Genomic DNA, 23,301 nt, shown 5'->3' on the forward strand with positions numbered 1-23,301 from the left:
TCCTTTCCCAAGAAATATAAGCGTGTATAGTGTCATTTTTTACCATTGTTATTTTTCTTTATCAAAGAAAAACCAACATAAGGCTCTTAGGTGTTATAAGAATGAGAAATAATAATAGATATATAGATAATAATAATAGATAATAATTAATAACTTGTTAAGGCAGATTTTTAGCAAAATCTCTCCTATATCTTTGCTCTCTAGGATTCATACTTGCTTTGGCCACTTGCACCTGAGGTAGCTGCTGGAGAATTAGATGGATGAGGGTGGTGACTGTGTCCAGCAGTGAGCTGAGGATGGACCTTTGGCAATCCTTCATGCTAGGCTGCTTGGCAGTGATTTACTCTTTGCCTGGATGGTCTGCATGGGTTTTGTCTGGATGGCCAGCGACAGGAGGAAAGGCTGTATGTGTAGACTGACCCCTTCCAGTCTTCTGAAGTTGAAGTTGCATGTTAAAGTCAATAGTCATAAGTCATGAGGCTGAAAGCTATTAAAAAAAAAAAAAGTGTATTAAAGGAACATGAGGTTGTTGGGTTGGTTTGGCTTCTTTTCTCTTTGGTTAAGAATCTGGCAGAAGTTGCTCACTGCAGTTCTTGGTCTTTCTAAACATTAATATAATTATACCCAGGTTAGAGCCTGAAAGCTAAAAGCGACGGAGTCATGAGGGAATATCATTAGGAAGAAACTAAATAGCCAGTAGCACGTACTAGGGCTGAGCGTCTTGGCTGACTCCAGCACCTCTCAAGTTCCCTGGGAGGATGCTGCCAGTGGGGCTTGCTTTCGCCTGGGGGAGTGGGTGGTGGTGGTGGTGGAGGTGGGCAGCACCCCCGGAGTTGTTGCTTGTGCTGCAGGAAGGCTTCAGCAAGGTGTCCGTCTGCACAGCTCCCAGCTTTACTGTGAGTTGAGGGGTCCTTTGCTACAGAGGATGAAGCACAGGGCTGTAAGGCTTTTGTTTTTTTATTATTTTTTCCTCTAGGTGGTGGTTAGCAATGCTTAGCCTAGCTTAGGTTTTTGGTCAGATACTTCAAGCATTGAGTGGTCTACTACGGAAATTTGGAATTGGTTAAAACTGGAGCAGTGTTTTAATTGCAGTAATGTTGAAAACAATAATTCATCTGGTTCTGTGTCATAACGCAGCTCTTTGAGAAATAAGAAGGTTCACTGTAATTTGAAAGATTGCAATGAGAAGTATTTTATCTGTAGTTGCAGCTGTGACATCTTGCTCCAGTGTTGGAAAAGAGAAGAAACTTGCTGTGAAAGATTTCTGAAGACATCTCACGAGTGGTCAGTAGCTGGGCGAAGCCCTGACATGTAGCACCCAACTTGCTGTTAGGAAATTAAGGGTTTCTGCTTGCGAGCCCCTAGGACAGGCAGCTGGCTGGAGGCTTGCTAAGAGTAACTCTACCATTACTATTCTTTTCTTAATCGCCTTTCGGAAGAATTGTAGGCAGAGCTTTAAATCCACTGGATACAGAAAAGTAAGCTTGAAGGAGAGAGTTATTTTCTTTCATCAAATAAAGCTTGATGTTCAGCACTGCTGGAGAACAGCTCTTAAGGAATAATTGCACACCAGTTTCTTCCAGCAACTGTCCTGACTTAGGCATCTTAGCTGTCCCAAATGGCTGTTCCCAGTCCTATGTCACCTCATCACTTGTGGTGGCACAAGTGCTTGAGGGTCTGTACAGGAAGACAAGACTGGGAGATGGAGCTGAGGCAACACTTGCACCCATTCCCCCCAAATATATATCTATACGGGTATGTGTTTGTATATATATGTATGTAGTTTGTATGTGTATATTTGAAACCTGTATTAGTCTTCTGATCTCAAAAACTGTCAACATTGCCATAACTGAGAAGCAGCACTCAGATGGAAAGGCAGGATGGAAAGTGCTTAAATTGTCAATACCCATGAGATGGGTGTATGGTAACTGTGCCCCCGCATGATTTCCTCCCTCCCCTAATTTTTTCCCCTTTTCTGTTCATGGATACTCTGCATGCTTATTTGTGATCCAGCCTCACCCCAGAGCTTTTGAAGGAGAATTGGCAAGAATGAGCCAGAAGAATACGTAGACCTGGCATGAATTCAGCAGTGCTGGGTGTCCGAGTGGTGTGACAGGTATCTTTCAGGAGCCCAGTACTTCAGACTCTCCTGCTTTTTTTTTTTTTTAATAGGATATTTAGGTGACAATCTGAAGATACTAATAACTCACTGGCATAGTTTGACCCTTAAGTTCTTACTCATACTATTTTGTTTGAATCGTCATACTTAATGTACAGTGAATGGTGAAACCAGTGGTTGCTTTGTGAATGCAACTTTCTGATGAAGATGCAGTGATTTTGTGTACAGCAGTTCTGAAAATATTTTTCATGGGGATATCAAAGTTTTTTAAATGCATACCTTAAGCAATGAAACTTATAACTTGAAAAAAATGTGTGTTTTATTGAGTACAGGTGTCTACTTTGCAGTTGCCTGGTGCTAAACTTGTCAGTTCACCGTATAAATACAAAAGAATGTGGGAGATAATTGCTGCTCATGTTATTTTTAAAGGACCATCTAATCTTCAGGTATTCTTTGTGCTCAAAGGTGGAGAAAGCTATATATTTCTTTAGCTACATAGTACATAATGAAGAAATAGACAAATGTACTTTGATCTGGCAGAATCACAGAATCGTCTAGGTTGGAAGAGACCTCCAAGATCACCTAGTCCAACCTCTGACCTAACACTAACAAGTCCTCCACTAAACCATATCACTAAGTGCTATGTTTAAATGTCTTTTAAGACCTCCAGGGATGGTGACTCAACCACTTCCCTGGGCAGCCCATTCCAATGCCTAACAACCCTTTTGGTAAAGAAGCTCTTCCTAATATCCAACCTAAACCTCCCCTGCTGCAACTTTAGCCCATTCCCCCTCGTCCTGTCACCAGGCATGGGGGAGAACAGACCAACCCCCACCTCGCTACAGCCTCCTTTAAGGTACCTATAGAGAGTGATAAGGTCGCCCCTGAGCCTCCTCTTCTCCAGACTGAACAATCCCAGCTCTCTCAGTTGCTCCTTGTAAGACTTGTTCTCCAGACCTCTCACCAGCACTTGCCCTTCTCTGGACTCTCTTGAGCACCTCGATGTCCTGCTTGTAGCGAGGGGCCTAAAACTGAACACAGTACTCGAGGTGCGGCCTCACCAAAGCTGAGTACAAGGGGACAATCACTTCCCTAGCCCTGCTGGCCACACTGTTTCTTGTGCAAGCCAGGATGCTGTTGGCCTTCTTGGCCACCTGAGCACACTGCTGGCTCATATTCAGCCGACTACCAACCAATACTCCCAGGTCCTTCTCTGCCAGGCAGCTTTCCAGCCACTCATCTCCCAGCCTGTAGCGCTGCTTGGGGTTGTTGCGCCCCAGGTGCAGGACCCGGCACTTGGCCTTGTTGAACTTCATACAGTTGGCCTCAGCCCATGGGTCCGGCCTATCCAGATCCTCCTGCAGAGCCTTCCTACCCTCGAGCAGATTGACACACGCACCTAACTTGGTGTCATCTGCAAACTTACTGAGGGTGCACTCGATCTCCTCATCCAGATCATTGATAAAGATATTGAAGAGGACTGGCCCTAGTACTGAGCACTGGGGGACTCCACTAGTGACCGGCCTCCAACTGGATTTAACTCCATTCACCACAACTCTTTGGGCCCGGCTACCCAGCCAGTCTCTAACCCAACAAGGCGTACACCAGTCCAAGCCATGAGCAGCCAGTTTCCTGAGGAGAATGCTGTGGGAAACGGTGTCAAAAGCCTTACTGAAGTCAAGGTAGACCACATCCACAGCCTTTCCCTCATCCACTAAACATGTCACTTTGTCATAGAAGGAGATCAGGTTTGTCAAGCAGGACCTGCCTTTCATAAACCCATGCTGACTGGACCTAATCACCTGGTTGCCCTGCAAGTGCCGTGTGATGACACTCAAGATAATCTGCTCCATGAGCTTCCCTGGCACTGAGGTCAAACTGACAGGCCTATAGTTTCCCGGGTCTACCCTTCGACCCTTCTTGTAGATGGGCGTCACATTTGCTGGCCGCCAGTCGACTGGGACCTCCCCTGATAGCCAGGACTGCTGATAAATGATGGAAAGCGGCTCGGCCAGCTCCTCCGCCAGTTCGCTCAGTACCCTCGGGTGGATCCCATCCAGCCCCATCGACTTGCGTACATCCAAGTGCTGTAGCAGGTCGCCAGCCATTTCCTCGTGGATAGTGAGGGCCACATCCTGCTCCCCATCCCCTTCCACCAGCTCAGGGTACTGGGTATCCAGAGAACAACTCATCTTGCCGCTAAAGACTGAGGCAAAGAAGGCATTAAGCACCTCAGCCTTTTCCTCATCTCTCGTCGCTAAGTTTCCCCCTGCATCCACTAAAGGATGGAGATTCTCCTTAGTCCTCCTTTTCGTGTTAATGTATTTATGAGAACTTTTTCTGTTGTCTTTAACAGCAGTAGCCAGATTGAGCTCCAGATGAGCTTTGGCCTTTCTAATTTTGTCCCTGCACATCCTTACAACATCCTTATAGTCCTCCTGAGCGGCCAGCCCTCTTTTCCAAAAATCATAAACCCTCTTTTTTTTTCCTAAGCTCTAGCCACAACTCTCTGTTCAGCCAGGCTGATCTTCTTCCGCGCCGGCTCGTCTTTGCGCACGTAGGGACGGATCGCTCCTGAGCCATTAAGATTTCCTTCTTGAAGAGTGCCCAGCCTTCCTGTACAATTCTAGGCCATGGAGGGCTACTCTTTGACTCCATTGCAAAGATACAGCTAAACAGGAATGATGTAGCCAAACATGTAGTAAAAGGCTGTCTTAATTATATTGGTTGTTAAAAATATCAGGTTGTTGTTGCTTGTGTGTGTGCTTGGTCCTCCTCCATGGGGTACTAGTTCTGAAGTTTATTTCCTTTTTGGAAGGTATCCACAGGTTTGGGGTTGTGTTTGCTTGTTTTGGGTGCTTATTTACTTGTTTTTAACCCTGGATATATAAGAACAATGTCCTTGCTCTGAATTAGAAGAAGGAATTCTGTGGGTGAAGGAGCTCTGCAGGATTTGGCTTCTCTGCCAAAGTCCTTTTGGCTGCTAAGCACCAATTACAGGTGGTGGTTGTGTTTTTTTCCTTCTAGAACCAACAAATTCAGTATTCTGAATGGATTAGAGGTAGGCAAATGGCTCCAGTTTTTCTCTGCTAGATTCTAATACATCCAGCTCTCCAAACCAGCTATTTAGGGCAGATGTCTTGCATGGTCAGGATTAAGGGAGAGCCAAATTTGCAAACACCCTCAGCAATAATTATGAGCGACTGTGTGTCTGTGGGTAGTTTGTGGCTTTCCAAACGTGCTTGCTGTTTGGCATGTATATAAACAAGCAGTCATTTGAGGTGTTGCAGAAAGTCATGGAAGAGCATCAGAGCCTTTCAGAATGGCCAGTTCCTTGGCGTTACTGGGGACCTCTCTGCTTATTTCTAAAGGAGAGGACTTTTATCAATTTTGGCACAAAAACCCAGCATTGAGATTTGTAATGTCTATCCAATGGACAGGTACTCAGTTTTATGCTGTTGTATTTTTTTGGTTGCTTAGGTACAAGCTCCAACACTGTATTGGTTGCGTAGAGTTTGGTGATGTTGATTTAAAGACCAGTCTTTGTTTAATAACATGCAACCGTTCCTTTAAAATGTTTCCTTTCCTACGTTATCAGTTCTCTGTGCGATGTTAAGCCTTAGATCACCATGTCGATTTGAAAGAACTGTCATTTATGTTGTACTTTCAAGACAAGAGAACTTAGTTAATATCTAATGAAGGTAAGCTGTTTTGCTGTATCTGTATTGGGTTTTCACCTTTCCCATAATCACTGCTGAAGGACCAGGGAGAGCTTTGTGGTAATAAGCAGTGTCGAAAACCTCTGTAGCAAACTAGTCCTAAATGTTCCAATGTCAGCACCTAAACATGGACTTGCATCGCAACACCGGTCTGTATGTATTATTCTGTTGGAGTATTTCAGGTATCAATCTAGTGAAGAACTAGTGAAGTAACTATAAATACATGTACGTGTGTGCGTGTTGTTTTTTCTTGGCATGTTTGCAGGACCTAGTGTAAGTGTAAATGTTCTGTATTTAGAGTTTCACGTTTGTATGTATGCTTGATTTGAGGAATGCGTGACTTGTGTGCTTGATTTCTGCATGTAGCTGTTGAGACTTCAGGCAGTTTTGGATGTGGGTGAATGTGCAGTTAGATCTCTGAGTTGGCTAGATGTGTGCTATTACTGATGCGCAAAGGAACAGCATTGTGCTTTCGCTGCTGTTCTCAGGGCACTAAAAAGTGTTCTGAATGCAGATATGTTCCTCTTTTTCTATAATATTGACTATTTTCTGTAACTCGACTATATGTTTTTTCATGTCTTATCTTAGTTTAATTCTACAAAGTGTTTCCATGTTGTTTGGGTGGAAGTCCTTATACAAGGTGAACCTGTACAGTGTGGGACGGTAGCTGCTAAACCCTCTAAATTCCTTCAGGAGCTCTGCCCGCCCACTCGTGCTTCACAGGCAGCATCTTTTGAAGTGCCAGGAACAATTCCCCACTGTGGCCTGTCATTCTTTTACATCACCGTACTTTAGCAGTAGTGTCTTGATTGCATTGCCTCTCTGACCTGCCCCTGCTCATTTGTTCCACGGAGCCATGTCTGGCCTGACAGCCGTAACTTGATTTGGACTTCAGGTTCCAGAGACCTTACTGTCTTGCTCCTTTGACAGTCTGTAAGAGTTTTATGGCACTATGTGAGAGGAGTTACCATTCTTTCTTCAAGTCCTTTTTGGAAGTCGTTCCTCTTTGGAGTGTGTTGAAGGCCTATCTTCATCTGCACTGGGGAAACGGTCCTGTTGGGTTGCAGCTGGGGAGTAGCAGAACAAGGGTAAGGAAAGCTCGGTGGAGGCTGTTTCAGCCCTTAGGGCAGGCATGTCCCACACACTCGACAGAGGCATGGTAGTGTTTGGAAAACAGTTGGTGCTGTGTTTTTGGTACAGGTCAGTGGGCATTCAGGTGGTGAGAGCCAGTCACAGCACCTGTTATACCTAGAGCAGTGGTCCCGTAAGTTATGTGTGAGGGGCACTGAATAACCTCCCCGTAACTGTGCCATCAGATTGTGAGGACAGTGAGGTGACACCGGGCCAGAGATGAGTGGTGTTGCCTTTCCAAATGCCTTCTGGGCCTGTGACCGCTTGGTCTTGTATTGGCCTGTGGCTGCCGGCCTGCCTGGAGTACCTGCCTGCAGACGGAGGTATTGTGACGTCCCTCGTAATGGCTGGTGCTGGGAGGCTCGGTTGCTGTCTTGCTCTGGGGCTCTGTCACTTGTGTTGCTGCCGTTCCTCCCTCAGAGGAGCCCAGCATCTCTCCAGGCATGAAGGAGCCCATTCACTTGCTCCTGGGGTCTTGTCTGCCCCCGCTGCGGAGCTGCTCGGAGAGATCTGTGCTCTGTCCAGCTCTCAAGAGCGTCTTGGGTCTTTCCTGACAAAGCTCCCTGCTCGATGCTGCCTAGCTTGGGTTCCCTTCCTGACCTCCTATCCCGAGGTCCCGTTCTGAGCTCGGAGCTAGGTGCCATCCCAAAGATCTGCTCTTTGCTGAGAGCAGACCAGAGGGCAGCCAGCGCCTTGCCGTGATCCTGCGGCATGCTGACCAGGGCCCCGCTTGGCACCCGCACGCTGCTGGAGCGAGCCCTGGCTGCCTGCGGAGCAAGAGGCAATGTTCTCCTCCCATCTAAGCTGGATGGGCTGTTTTAACTTAGCTGAAATAACGTTACTTTTCAGATCTTTATTTTATAGGGAAAGAAAGCCTTTCCAAAGGATTTACTGCTCTAGAATTGAAAAATGTAATCCCTAGACTGCTGGGGCATAATGGAGCTTGTGGTTTTACTACATGTATAAAACCCACTCTACTCTGTGCTTTAGAACAATGGCTGGCAGGGGACAGATGCTAACCAAAACACTTCGGAGATAGCTTTAGTACAGGCGTATGCCTGTAATGCGGTACCAGGCTAAGCAGCAGAAGGAGGAGGATGGCAGGAGGAGCTTGTTGTGTTAAGGGGTGTAGCTGTTATGGGTCCGGTCAAATTCGGGGTACTGAACTATCACAGTCACGGATTCACCAGCAATGTAGCACACCCTCACTCTAGTCGCATTCAAGGAGAACTGTCATGGCTAGGAACAATGCAGTGAAGTGCACTTTATTACAGCTACAAGTACACAGGTTCTTTGGATTGCCAGCAATAAATCCACTGTCTGCAAAAGCAAGCTAGCATGCATGAAATACACAGGTACACAGCCTGGCTATTAACTCGTTAAAAGGCACAAAGACTAGAAATTTCTAAGTTTCTGTGGAAACACCTGATATAACCAAGTGCTCAAACCTTATCCCATGGTGTCCCAATGTGGGGGAAGAGAGGCTCAGCCCATCGACTGATCCCAGAAGTCACGATGGTGTCTTCCCCAACATGCCTTCTCTCTTAAGCCAGCTTATATTGTTTTCTATCTTTTAGGTGGAGCTTGAGTGACTCTAGTCGCGCATATCTTGCCTATGATTGGTAAAAAGTTTTCTCGCTTTCATTTAAAGGTGCAGGCTCTGAGAAATTCAGAGCGCGTGCGCAATGAGGGGTGGTCACACCTTGGAGGCGGGTAGCTTTTGGGATGGAGGTGTGTTTTGGTATTGTAATAATATTATAATGAGCAAAGTTCACTAGAGCACAGCATTTTGTCAAAAACATGACAGGCCGTTGTCTCAGGGTAGCAAATGTGCAGCCTACCAATCCCAGTGAGCACAAGAAAAATTGATTCCCCCTCTTGTCACAGAGCTTAGCCATGGTGTCTCCACTCCGCTCTACACTCCATGCTGTTCCTTAGAGTCAGCACCCAGGTGCCCCCAGTTGCGGTAACATCTAAGGTTGGAGGCCTAGGGAATGCTTAGGTAGTGCAGCTACACTCCATCCTGTAAGCTTCTTCAGTGCTATACATTTTCTTTAATATGTGAATATTAGTTTAATTTTCCTAGTCACTTTAGGCAATTACTTCACAGAGCTCGGTGCATGAGTCCTTGGAACGGCTCTTCTGGTGGTAGCGTAGCATTTTGACTCGGGTGATAAGTAACACTCACAGAGAAATGGCTCAAATCAGAGCCATACAAGAAACCCTCAAGACACTTTAATATTCTAGGAGAGCTTTTCTGTGATCTCGTGAGTGACTTTTAACCAAATTAAAAGCCTGCACTCAGCTAAGGCATGCATAGATACAGCCCCTCAAGCAAACTCAAGTGTGATTGTAGTCGACTTTAGGGACGGCTGTTGTTGAAACTCCAGTGAAATAAAACTTTGGACTGTTCAAAAAAAGGCAAATGTCTCGATTACATGGATGATAAGTACATGTTAACGTTTATAGAGCTTGGAAAGCGCTGCATGGTCTGCTGAGGCTGCACTTCCATGCAAGCTGCAGCTGAATTAAATTGGCACCATGGCAGTCTCATGCTTTTCTTTCATCCTGACTGTGTAATCGTATCCCGCTTTGTGTGCTGGTACTCAGCTGATCTCTTTATGAGGTGGCTTGGGGCACTAAGCTAGTGGAAATCAATTTTTGTCTCTTGCCGATGTGCATACTTATTTGTGCTTGGCTCAGTGCCGTGAACCAGCTTGCCGAGCTAGATGAGTGCCCTGTCTCTGTGCTGGGAGCAGCAGGAATGCGGGCCTGGGGCAGGCAGCGCACGGAGCGTGGGGATGCCAAGTTAGATTGAGGTAAACTGTCCGGAAATAGCAGCCTCAGGAAAACAGCTGCCTAGAATCACATTTGATACCAATTAGGAAGGCAATTGTTGAGCAGCAGAGGGAGGCTCGTGGTGCAGCTAGTGTGCTCGTGGAGCTCTCGGACACATTATGTGCCGACACGGCTGGCTTCATTTGGATGGTGCCGTGCCATTGCTCAGCATACAATGACATGGCAAACACCATGGATAAAGCTGATGCTTCCACAGTTCTTTCTGGCAACTGCTGCTGGGTAGTTTTTTCAAGTAGCCTCTCCTTCGTGTTTTTCAGGAAGAGTTGTATAGGTAAAGTACACGATTTTCTGGTGCAGCCAATTTTGTTTTGTGGGGTTTTGTTCCCTTGTGTTTCCTGAGAGCAGTGAAATGATGGGTCAAAAATAAATGTATGTGAGAGAAACAACACAGTACATCTTATGTGCCTATAAATCCTTAAGACACTTACAAGTAGTAATGCTGGAATGATGGTAACATGACTAGGTTTGGATTTACAGATTGCAGCACGGGATATATCTTTCTAAAGTCCTCCTTTCTGCTGTTAAATACTCTTTCTTTTCTTATCAAATTTTATCAATTTGAAAAACCATTTACTCTTCAGCTGAAATTCTTTTGATAGCTTTCTGTCTTCTTCATATTATGTTTTCCTTTTTTTATTTTTTATATCCCAGAAATTGGTCCGGTGACGATAACCACAGATCCCAAGAAATTTCAGTTTGAACTCAGGGAGCTTTACGTTCAGGTGAGTAACGTGTTTGTTCTCTGTGTGGTTCTAGCACCAGGCCCAGTTCCCCCCACTAATCCTTCCTCTCTTGTTAGTGTTCCTGCTGTAGTGCTTCATCTGGAGGTAGGCTGTCTATCTCGGTCATTTTACCTGCACAAACTGTCATCTGCCTGTTCTCTGGTCATCTTAATTTATGATTACAATTTACTTTGTGATTACAATTCACTTTGTCTTAGTTTTCATCGTTATACAGAGACTTGGTTAATTGATCAGTAATACAAGAAAGACTAGTTACTTAATGCAGTGTTTATTTTACATTTTATTAGTCCTGCCACTTGTTCACAGACACTTTTATGAACTGTTTTACTGTTTTCTGGAAGTTATTTCCTTAGTTCCAATTAGCGAACTAATTCATGTACAGGACTCTAAGACCCATCAAATGTGACATATGCACTTCCTCCGCTGCCCTGTGTTAATCAGCACCTCCTGATTCAAAAGCAACAGGTTTGTTTAGGTTCTCTGGTCTTATCCAAGCTCTATGAATTGCTTCCCCAGCCATGCTTTGGAGATGAGCAGTTTTTTTTTTGTTTGTTTTGTTTTTTGAGCCAGTATACCAGTATGTTTCCCTTGGTAGAGTTTCTTTGATGTGAGAATGAACTGCAAGTGAGACCTGGATCAGGTGCTGGAAGGAAAGAGAGGTATGGGAGTGGAGTTACCTTTACTGAAAGATCCTACTGTCTTACCTTCTTCAATCAAGCAAAATGCATCTGTTTTGGGAAGAGCCTTGCCTGAGTCAGTAGTGCTGGACAGACTTCTGACTTAAAGAACCATGTTTTAGAAATGGGCATATGGTTTAATCCCTGTAATAAAAGATTGTTTGGAAGTTGATGGTGCTAGTTGGGGTAGAATGAGTAGATTAAAATTTGGCAGAAAGATTGAAATTCTGAGAAAACCGTAGTAAATTTATAAGGAGAGAGAAAATGCCAGTCATTGTTGTGCTTTTCCCTTTTGTAGGGAAATTAAAAATCCTTCTAGTGTTTATTTTTTGTTTTCATAATAGCTATTCTGGAAAATAACTGTAACTGTTTCGAAAAAGGGTATGGATCAGATGAAGCTTTTGGGAATTTAAGACTCTTAATTTGCTAGCAAGTTGTTTAAAAGTCACTGTCTAATGAATTTAAGATTTGTCTTTAATCCTGGTTGATTGCATATTTCATAATTACTTTGAAGATGTGCTCATTCCACTGAATTAAGACATTAACTGATTTACTATTATTCTTTATATTGATGAAGGACCAAAGTAAAAATTAAAAAAGTGTTTAGGTCAGGACTGATAGGATATCTTGCAGTAGTTCTCCCAGAAAATGTGAGCATTTCCATAAAGTCCATTATGGGTATTTTTCCTAGAGAGGTGGTGAAAAGATGCAAGAATGAACAACGTGCAGGAAGGGGAAATTCTGAGATAGATGCATTTTGAAAAAGATTGTAAAACAAATCTTAGTGAACAAGGCTAAAATTAAGGTGAAGTTAAATTATTTTAGTTGTATGTATATGTAAAACAAGCTAGTCTTCCCAGCACATTTCTATCTGTGAAACTTGCCCTCCCGAGATATCAGGACAAACCCAGCTCTTACTTTCCAACAAAATCCATCTGGGTGCAGAACAATTTGAGTGTTTGGATATGACTTTGGAAATAGGCTTGGAAATTGTGTTGGCACTTGACAACAGTAAAGATTAGTCTGTGTACATCTCACTGAAGAAAGGACGTCCTGTTCTTTTTATGTTTAAATTGATGAAGAAAGTACCCCGTTGACACTGGGTAAGGTGTTAGTATTTTGCATGTTTTATCTGTAATTAACAGATGAACAGATGTGTGAATCATTCTTATGGGCAGCATGACAATAACTTGTACTTGCATTCTTAGTGTCACTTCTTTTTTAAGAGGGAACCAGATTTTTTTGTGTATCCTTATACTAAATGCAGTTTTTACAATGGTTTTTACAGTTTTTTACAGTTTTTATCGCTTATTTGCATAAGCCGTATAATGAAATCTTGTCTATATAAAGTCTTTTAAAGCATAGGGAGTGCTGCATGATCCCACGGTACAGATGCCTATAAAGTTGTATGAGTAGTTATGAAAAGGTCTTATTTGGGTGTTCCTGAAAATAAAAATGACAAATTACTTACCAAAATCAGTCTTCTTTAAGAGTTTTTGATAACACCTTTCAAATTAGATACTAAAGTTATTTTTTTGTAAGTGGACACAATGCCATTTAAATAAATAGTTATATCAATATTAAATTCAGACCCAAGAAAGGGAATAATACAGTTGAGCTGAGCTAACAACCCAAATATCTGTGTGCATGTCCAAACTGAGAGGAAAATAAAACTTTCTGAGCTTTAGTTGTCACCCCTGTTCTTTTTCAGAAAACTTCACAAGGCAATTGTAATCATATTTAATTGGAATTTGGAAAGAAAGGCAGGAAATGTTGAAAGGAAAACTGTTGGTAATAAAGCTGATATATTTTTGTTTACTAGTTCTGCCTAGCTGCCTTTTGAGTAAACTTCTCTTCCACATTATAAAAATAACATGTTCATGCTTATTGTCAGAACAACCATTTAGCCTGATGGTGTTTCTCCTATCAGCAGATGCTGCCGCATAAAACACTTAAAATATTATGTGAAACAGTAACCTAGCAGACCAAAAGTGGGATAGTTTACAGCCACCTTCTCAGTACCTGAGAAATTAGATATCTTGATTTTGCCTACAAATTAAAGCTTTACGTAGGAGAGTCTTTTGCTGAAGATGACATTTGCTTTGCAAGAGGAGGAAAAAAAATCATTTGGGTGTATTGCTTTGTCCCATAGGATTGTATAAGCATTGCCTAAATGAAGGTCTCCAAAAATGTTTTTAGCACATCGGAATTATCTCTTGACTTTCAGGCACTCTGGAGTTTGCCACTTGCTTCTCCCATTAAAGTAGGGCTACATTTAGAAAGGGCCGACATACAAAAAAGAAAAATGACCAAGTACCTATTCTTTAACATAAATGAGAGGTTTGGAGATATTTTTGTTTTTAAATTAGGTCAGAGACACTGACAGATTAAAAATTGTTACTGATGTGAACGTTGTTGGGGTCAGCTGAAATTCTTAAAGTCTGGGGGACTGTGGGAGGCAGATTTTTCTTTTTATCCCCCTCTCCCCCCCCATGTGAGTGTTTAATCTCAAAGCATAATTTCTGATTGCATCTGAAGAACTAAAAACTGATGCAACAATTGTGTTATCTTTTTTCTTCTTCCTTCCCAGCCTATGAAGTTTTGTGTGTAAAATGTGTGAAGTCATGATGATTATAGAAACACAAGAAATGACTTCTGTATTTAATCTTGAAAGCGCAGAGATCTGTTGCTGTGTGCAGGGCTGGGTTTTATAGTTTGTGTTCAGCTGTTTGGAAAATTCTGTCTTCCATCAGTCAAGTTAACTTTTACGTAAGTGAAAGTGAACTTTTATTTAAACAGTATTTTTCTCTAACTCTTGATTTCTGAAAGGGTCAACTTCTCTTCCCATAAAGTTAAATACAGTCATACTTGGAAGCATTTTGTTTAAATCCATGGTCTGAAAAGTCTCCAGCTGTGCAGCTGTCTACGCAGCAGTGCAGGTCACTGGGAACATCACCTGCTGAGCACTGGCACTGCCCGCCCCAGGGTGTCTAGGTCGAGTTCCTGCTGTCCTGGAATTGGAGTGTCCTCCCGGAGAGCAGCGCTGCTGGGCTGAGGTCACTTCCCATCTGCACCTCTGACTGTGACCTCCCGGGGCTGCTGCGCACTACTGGAGCCATTAACTTGCCAGTCAGTAAGGGAGCGTGTGAGTATAGGAAATGGAGCTGTCGCAGGAGCTGGATGCTCCCAGAAGAGATAAGAGACACCAGCCATTTTCAGTGCTAACCACAATTTCCTCCTTTGACTTTATTTTCCCTAAGGAATTATTGTAGTTGCTGCTTGTCTGTGAATTTGTGACTGCACTTTGCAGAAACCGTACAGTGCTTTGGAAAAAAATAAGTGAATAAATTATTAGAAGCTGAGAAAGTATCTGCCTTGAATGTTCGAAAAGAAGAATAATTTTGTTAGTATGTTCTTTTTCTTAGAATTTCTTTTTCTTCTAATTGTGAACAGGGTGGTGGAGACTGTCCAGAGATGAGCATTGGGGCAATTAAAATTGCTCTAGAAATTTCTCTTCCTGGTTCTTTCATCTATGTATTTACTGATGCACGATCCAAAGATTATAGACTTGCACATGAAGTACTTCAGCTCATTCAACAGAAACAATCACAGGTACAGAGGGGATTTACATTCTGAGCTGGTTTATGTCTTTAGTGCCCTGTTTTTGCCGTACTGAAGGGCAAAATTCCACTATGCGAGACTTAATGAGATCTCTATTTATGGAAGGGATCGTAATACTGCTGTTCTTGGAACTTTTTTTTTTTTTTAAATAAAGAGATATCTGATCTGATTAATAAGAACTTAATTGACAACATTAAAAAGAAGCGTTCCTTTTATTAATTTAAATAGTGCAAGTGAAACTTCTGCCAGTATATGGTCAGCATTCCAGTTATGTGGATGTCCTTATATTGTTCTGAAATGAGTGTTCTGTGAAGTCTGAGTGCTGATAGATGAGTGTGACTTATAAAGTTATTCTTGTTTGTTCCTTTCTGCATTGTTCTTTTCACCAGCAATGAATACAGTATGTCTGTCCTTGTATGTAAAGTAATATGAACCCTTGCTGAGTGATACAGTTCTTTTCTTGTCAGGCCTACATACTAGCTGTAAAATGTTTTCCTACAAAAGCTTTCACCATGTACTATGTGACTTGGATTTGATTTCTTTATTTTTTAATACAGGTAGTATTTGTGCTAACTGGAGACTGTGATGACAGGGATCATATTGGTTACAAAGTCTACGAAGAAATTGCCTCGACGAGCTCTGGTCAAGTTTTTCACTTGGACAAAAAGCAAGTTAATGAGGTAAATTTGCCCAAATTCTGCTATATAGAACAAGGCAGGGGTTTATTCTCTAAATCTTTAAAGGACCTGATTGTGGGCTAGTGTGATTAAGGAGAAATTCTAAATGTTCTCGAATTCATATATGGACTTTGTTCCATCTTTCCATCTGCTATATCAGGATTCAATTCTATGAATTTTATTTATGTTAGGGAAGTCTGAACTGCCATATCTAACCAGAGCTTCTCCAAGTTCCCTCTGCCTGTGTTGGAAAGCTTCCAGGAGGAGAGCCTTTAATATAAGGGACAATTCTGTGCTGTGTGAGTGTCAAACCAGTGGCTTTACTCTTCTGAATGCAAGTGCAATATCAGCTTTAAATGAACACTTTGTTAGCAAGCAAAGGATGACTAATAAGCCAGGATATAAGGTTATGAACAGGTAAGCTAGCAGGCTTCCATTGTTCACAAAGCAACTGTGATATGTTTTAATTGAGGTTGTTTTTTCAACACTTTTGACACTTTTGCTGTCAAATGGTAATTTTGAGTCATGGTGAAATGCTTTGTTGTAATTGTTGACTCACAGCCTTGAATGAATATTTTCTTTGAAAATTCCAGTGATTCTTAGACAGAAATGAAATTTCAATAGTGCATGAGAAAATAATTTGGAGAGAGATGAAATCACACATTAGTTATTTGGGGAGCTGCAGTTGTTTATACATGTTGTAAATGTTTCCTTTTGACTTCTTGGTATAGGCCATAACTGGATGAGGTTTTTAAATAAAACTTTAGTTTCAGTTTGTTCCTTTTCTTTTTATTTCTAAAACTTTGACAGTGACAAACGTTGGACATGTATTGCAGTTTTCTTCTGCTGTTGGTTAGTGAGATTGAAATTCTTACTGGGGATGTAATAAGGTACTGGCAATGATGTGAAAGTGATCAAAAGTAAGAATTTCCCTGAAGGGTTCATCCACCCAGAATTAGATAGGTTAAAAGTTAGAGGAAAAGAAATCGTCAGTTGGGACTGTGCAGTTTCCGATCTGCATTTTGCAATTTTTTGTTTAAGAAGGGTAAAACTTCTGTCTGTGAGACTCCATAAAATCCCTTTATACTGAAAGAGTCACGATACTGCCAATGGGAAATGCTCTTTGTCAGGTCTGCAGACTGAGGATAAAGTATTTTTGTTTTGTTTTGCTTCTGGTTTTGGGAGGTAAGTGAGCAAAAGCGGCTTGTATGTAATAGGCAGTACAATATTGTTAAGAAGAGCTGACATGCACTGTACTGTTGGCTGTCTGCTTCTGCTTTTTGAACTTAGCACTTTTCCATTTCTAAGAATACCAGCTTCTGTTTGAACTGTTGGTCTGTCTGTGAATTTTGAGTAAGGTTTCAAGCAGGGAGTTTCAGTAGCCACTTCTACCTCTTTCCTGCTTCATCTCAGCATTTTCTTTGAAAAAAGAATGGGGCTTCTGATCTCTGGGGTAGACAACCCACAGCCTGTACAAGAGCCAGAGGGTGATACTGACAAGTGATGATATCATTAGGTGCTATTCTTGCAGGTTGTGGTTGTGTTTTTTTTTGGGTGGGAGTGTGGGGGTGGTGGTGGAAAAATGCATTGCATTATATAATTACACCTCCTTTCAGTGATCATAGGCTGCAAATGGTCCCCTTGGTAAAACTCTACAACACTTTTGGAAGTCCTACACCGTAACTGCTGAACAAATTGCATTTAAAAAGAAAATACAAACAAACAAACAAAAAAAAACCACACCACCTTAGTGAGCTTACATACAGCTACTTCTGGGATAGGGGACTGTGAAAATGAGCTCACCAAAAGTCTACAGTCTCAAATAAAACCTTTGCTGCAGATTTCGGTTCTGGATCAGAAATACTACTTTTCAAGGAACATATGCCCTACTGTGCAGATGCAAATGAACAGGAGTTGTAGTAGTAATCAGCATTAGCTGTTAATGGTATATATTTCAGATTCATCAGACACAGAACTCTCTCTCCTTTTTATCTGAATAGTCAATGATGTGTGAAGAATGAAGTTTATAAATGTTAAAGTACAGTCACTGTATTGGGCCTAGAGACGACTAATGCTGAATTGTAGATTAGGAAAGAACCAAGACTGTGAATACCCTGCCAAACCAATGTCTTGTTTTCTTCAACATTTTTGATTATTCTACCCCCCCACACACACCCCCCAAATAAACAAAGCTATTTTTAGTGCATAAAGTTTCAAACCATTGCTCTCATCCTTGCCCTTTGCGCTTTAAGTTCAGAATGAACAGAATTAAGCAATATTATAACTAGCTACAAGGAAACACAACAAAACAGTACTTGATACTTTTCCAATGCTTGTGTTGTCAAGAAGACTAAGAAAGCTTTTTGCCTTTTTTCCACCTCTGCAAAAAGATTTTTATGATAATACTACAGTTAAGTTGGTCACAATTATTGTCGATTGGCCAAGCTGCGTTGGCTTCAGGCCAGAAAAGTGTGAAATAAGAGAGCTAAGTGGAGCTACTCATGTACTTGCTGAATGAAGCTCTTCAAAACATGACCTTCTTCTCTTACGGTTAGAAGAAATTGGAAAAGTTTCTGTGCATGGATAAATAAGAATATTATCAATGTCCAAAATACAAGTTGTGGTTTTATTACCTAAACCTTCTTCTAGATTTCTTGTAGGTTTGGGTTATAATGTCTACCATCATCTGCAGAGGTAACTCTGTCCAAGAAAGAAAACATTGCAGGTTTCAAATAGTATGAGTCCAAATAAGTTTTTATCATATTTGGTAAAATATGATGGGTTATATGGTTCCAGGTCTGTCAGAGAGGAAAAGTATTTCATAATTCTTAAAAGCGAAAGATTTACTATTCAAATTTTGGTTTTGAAGTTCTACTTTTATTAATGATTTGTGAATGTGATTGTACTTACGTACAGATTCATTAAGTAGTCTTCAGTTTGAAGTTTTACAGCTGGTCCCTAGTCTTCAGAGGTTTATCTCAGTGAGTCAGTTTGAAAGTGAAGTTTCTTCTAGATGAAAGAACAGTAGCTTTCTTGTTTTTGCCTCTGTCTTAGGAAGATGGTTATGCTTGTCGTATCAAAACATTTAAGTCCTGATCTTGAAAGGTGTTTCAGTAGTCTGAGGTTTCCTTGGCTGCAGTAAAGTTCCATGGCTGCAAATTAAGGCCTACAAAATCAGTAATTGCTCCAAATTAAAATGCACTGAGTATCCTCATTAAACATGGGTTAGACTCTCCCTTGCTTAGAGTTAGACTCTCCTGCTTAAAAATACAGCTTTCCTAATGATTTTTAAAATAAGTAGAAGTGGATGTTTCATATACAGGCCTCAGAACATTGATGGGAGGAGAACTGAAAGTGACCGTGAAGGTGGCTGGAGACATCATATTGACTTTGGTGTAAAAGAGGGTGTTACTGAGTGACTGGAGAGGGAAATGGGACTAGATTTAAAAATCAAAATAAAAAGGTTGGAATTCGAGTGAGTGAATATAAGCGATGATGTGAGTGAGAGGAGGTAAGAAGGGAGCTGAGGACAGAGGTTGGACGAGCAGTAACAGAACATGTTAAAAGAAGTGGTACAAAAGGAGTCATGTTTGTGGGCAGGGCACAGAAGGCGAATGCCTGTAGGTTCACACGGATCTGGCATGGAGCCCAGTGTTCTTCACAGTGATGAATTCTTTGCTCTGAACAGAAGTCTCAAACCTGCTGGAAAGCATCCTACTTCTCTTGGCTGCTAGTCCTGACTGAGGACAGCTACTCTGAGTTACACCTACATGGCCCGGGTCGGCGTTAAAGGTCTGCAGTGGGGATGAACACCAGGTGTATGTTTAGATGTCGCTGCACGAGGAAATCATTTTAAGTTTTGTCTCACTTTGCTAAAAATGTAAAAGGCCCCTCCAGTGTTTTACAAGAATAACACAAAGGCAATGAAGTCAAAGCACAAAACTGCAGCATATCGTTAAGGTCGCTTGCTTAGCCCTGTTTCTTGTTGCCTTCGTGCTCCCTCCCTCCTTCCCTCCCTAGCAGTCAGCGTGCATTATCACAGAAAAAGTGAATGGTTTCATGGCTGAGGCAGCTGAATGCTGCCTGGGAGAGTATGCTTCTACCCTGGAGATACGGATTGTACAGTAAATGCCAAGCAAGAGAAGAAGTAGTTACAGCTGTTCTTTCTTTGGTTTATGTGGAACTTGGATTCTCTGGAAGAAATAGACTGTGATCATGTACAAAAGGGCTGTCACAAAGCAACTGCAAAGAGGATGTTTTAAGGATAGTTGAAAGCAGGCAGACTTAATTCCTGTGTTTCCTAATTTTGAAGTGCTCGAGGTTCAGTACTAATACATTTCTTTCAGTAATGTTTTTTGATCTATATAACGTATAGTTTTATGTACAACCTAGGACATATTTTCATAGTATAATTTTCACATGCAGTGTCTTGGTCATATTTTTCTACATCCATTACTAAAATATTTTCTCTTTGGATGGAAGTAAGAGCCTACATATAGTTAAGCAATGAAACAGTTAACTTCAAATCCTGTTGCTTTGACTGTTTGAGAAATATTCTTGAGACTAAGAATAAACAAATGGGAATAGAGACCATTCTCCATATATTTTCCAGGTTTCAGTATGCATTCCAAGAAATGACCTGATAGCAGGGCAGGTTGCAAGAGCAAATTCTCTGGAGAAGTGTTATAAATTTCTGCATTTGCCCTTCCCCCCCTAATAATATTCATCGAGTCAGATTTTGGCAGAACAACAAAAGTTGCAGTTGTTTTGGGGGCTTTCTGTAAGCGTCCCAAAGGAAAAAAAGCTACTTCAAAACCAGTGTTACAGCAGTATTGCAAACCTTATTGGAATGACAGGGTTGGGAAATGCGTCTTCCAGAATTGCCTGTTGAACTTCAGGGGGAAAAAAGTTAACTTCACAAGCAAGTTATTGCCAGACTAACGACAGCTGGGTAATTCTCTTGGCTTCCATTTTCACTTTTGAACTTGAAAAATTCTCAGAAACATTTGCTTAAAAACTGAGATTAGGTTCTGCTCTGAATTTAAGCTACTCACAGTAGCTTCCAGTTCTGATGTATATTTGTGTTAAAAACAAAGGTGGTTTTGCTCTCTTTTTTTCTGTGATGTCAGTTGCATAACACAAAATGCATCATCCCAGGGAAAAGTTACTTTAAGGGCAAATTCTGCTATAAGAGAATTGAAATAGCTTCATGGTCATCAGCCAGCCTGCATACAATTCATAAACTGGAATTTTAGCTAAGGTTTACTGTAGTATCAGAGTACTTCCTAAGCATTGCTCTATCTTTTCCCATAACAATTCTGAGAGATACAAAGGTATTGCTCTTCTTCTTCTGGTAAAAGAGTACCAAAGGGATTAAGGTGGTGTGGCTAATGTGATAGCTTGGCAGTTACACAAGGTGACTGCACAAACTAAAATTAAAGGAATGAAGACAGAACCCTTGTCAATTTAGTGAATATAAAATATAGAGAAGGAACTAGAGGGTCTAAAGATTATACTTTATATATATTTATATAAGGTAATACACTTCCATGTGCCTAACGTCAGACTACATTAGCATAATATGTGCTTGAGAGCCTATGCCTGATGTTTACTGTTTGTTGGATTTTCCTGAAACTCTCAAGCCAACACTACTTTACTGTGTATTCACAATAGGTCAAAATAGGTCAAAGAATAATCCTCAGGGTATCTGGAAAACTCTTACATAGTGGAAGACGGTTTTCGTTTAAAACAGAAAGCAAATAGGTAAAGATTTACAGTTTGAGCTAAATCTCTGTTCTGGACTTGGACTGGACCTTGGTAAATGTTGAAGTATTTTTACCTCCTCAGAATTTATTTTTATGCCTGAAACTATCTAGTTATAGTAGAGACTCCAAAATTTAGTATGTACTCATCCATCCAGTTGAAGATTCCCTTAATTTTAACTCAGCTGGCTTAAATTGATCTAAAAATACAAGACTTTTTTTTCTTTTTTTTTTTTTCTCTCTGAAGCTGTCATTTTGAATCTTTCTGAAAGCAAAGGGATATTAAAAAGGTATTTCTGGGGGCCTCTCAGTGTGTTTTACTGTTTTAAAAAAATAAGTTTAAGTGCTTTATGATCACGTTTATGTGCTAACTTAAACCTTGCAACGGATTAGTGGGCATGAATAGTTTTTGAATGAACATTCTTAATTGTAAAGTGAGAGTTGAAGAGGGGAGAAGGGTAGAGATGGAGAAAAAGTCACCTTCCATTCTCATGGAAAGAGAACATAACTAATTCTCTGTGTTGAGATTTCCTGCAGGATCTAGTCATATCAATTTTGGTCATCTGCTGTTAGATCAATGCTATTTTTATTGTGTGCTGGTGGCGGTATGTTCAAAATGTTCTGTGTCAGACATGTCATCTCTCTCTCACTTCGTTAGGTTAAGTTTATTACCAAACTTTTCCAGATGTACTGAGAAATGCCATAACCAATCACATTCAGCATACAACTTTGGAAATCAATCAAATCATTGTGATTTACAACTTCTGAAATGTGTTGTCTTGCAAATATGTATAAACTTATTTCTGTTTTTATGCAGACATCTGGGATCATATACTAGTAGTTCAATCATATGAAATTTGACAAAGCAATGCAGAAACTAACCTGTGGACCTGTATTTTTGCATCACTAATAGACTCATAGATAATTATATGCCCTTCAGATTAGACTTCTGATCTAGTTTGATTATGTATTAATGAACTATTTACTGGATTTTATCAAGGATGCTCAGCTCCCATTTCTGGTAAGATGCGTCATTCCCTTTCCAAAATCAGCATGGCTTAATGCAGTGAGTACTATGCTGGATTGTCTTAACAGGAAAGCCAAAAGCTAAAGAGTTGGTTCCCTTCCACAGACAGAAATAGTTGATAGCTGGTCTTTGCAGAACATGCTCAAGAGGTGCTGTCTGACTGTTGTTTGAAGAAGGATGGCTCAGAAGAAGCTGAAACAGAACCATTTTAATGCTAGATATGTTTATTTTATCCAAAGACCAGCAGCTTTCCTTAGAATAACCAGAGTAGCATCACAGTTACAAGTATACTAGCTTTTTCAGCAATGGACATGCATTGAGCTGGGCTGATGGGTAGGTTCTTTTCTGTGTTGTTTGAATCGGTGTTGGTATTTTGTGGCAGAATGTTGTCTGAATTGACTTGATGGTTAACTGAAATTGCTTTTTTGTCAGATAGCAGGGGAGTAGAAGAGGATTGGATTCACTTAACTGTGTTTACTGAAAACACCTTTTCTAATTTAAGTGTTCTTTGTTCTTCTAATACTTTTATAGGCTACAAGGCCTCATATAATTTACCTTTGGAAAAAAAAGTGAGCTTTTGGAATGATTTCCATGGCTCAGCACTCCTCTCTGCCAAAAAGGATATCTGGGGCTCATAAAAGTATTTGTTTTGATTAGATTTTTGTTTTGAAATAAACGGTTGCATGCTGCTGATAAATTTCCCACTGGAGAGCCTTCCCACTTGCCCCCCATAATTTTACAAGCTGTAACATAGTACTGTAGTGGCTTGAAGCAAGCTGTGCTGTATAAAAGTGAGATCTTTTCTAAAGGGAATTAATATGATGTAGTAGTCTAAGAGAAATAATGGGAGGGGAAAAAACCCACAGGCTCTTTGTTTTAAATCTGGATGGATATGGCTTTCCTTAAACTCTTTTGTTGAAGCTATTTGCTATGGAGTTTTGGTGACTGCAGCTTAAGATGTCCCCG

General features: G+C 41.1%; 1 protein-coding gene across 6 annotated transcripts in view; it reads left to right on the top strand.

Annotated features, from left to right (window-relative positions):
• The window catches only part of HMCN1 (hemicentin 1), a 246,794-nt gene that overhangs the window by 68,770 nt on the left and 154,723 nt on the right, over positions 1–23,301 (top strand). For 5 of the 6 annotated variants that reach the window (XR_013954316.1, XM_080602312.1, XM_080602311.1 and 2 more), the window contains 3 exons: positions 10,480–10,550; positions 14,702–14,860; positions 15,427–15,549. Coding sequence is in view for 5 of the 6 variants with exons in the window: in XM_080602309.1 (XP_080458435.1) it covers positions 10,480–10,550; positions 14,702–14,860; positions 15,427–15,549 (353 nt within the window). In the remaining variant the exon portion in view is untranslated. Of the gene's footprint in view, positions 1–10,479; positions 10,551–13,870; positions 14,018–14,701; positions 14,861–15,426; positions 15,550–23,301 lie in introns of those variants that run through there. The other variant, XM_080602313.1, reaches the window with a different exon arrangement.

This window comes from Anser brachyrhynchus (assembly GCF_964034855.1).
Source record: "Anser brachyrhynchus genome assembly, chromosome: 8".
In the NCBI taxonomy this organism is placed as follows: Eukaryota; Metazoa; Chordata; class Aves; order Anseriformes; family Anatidae; genus Anser; species Anser brachyrhynchus.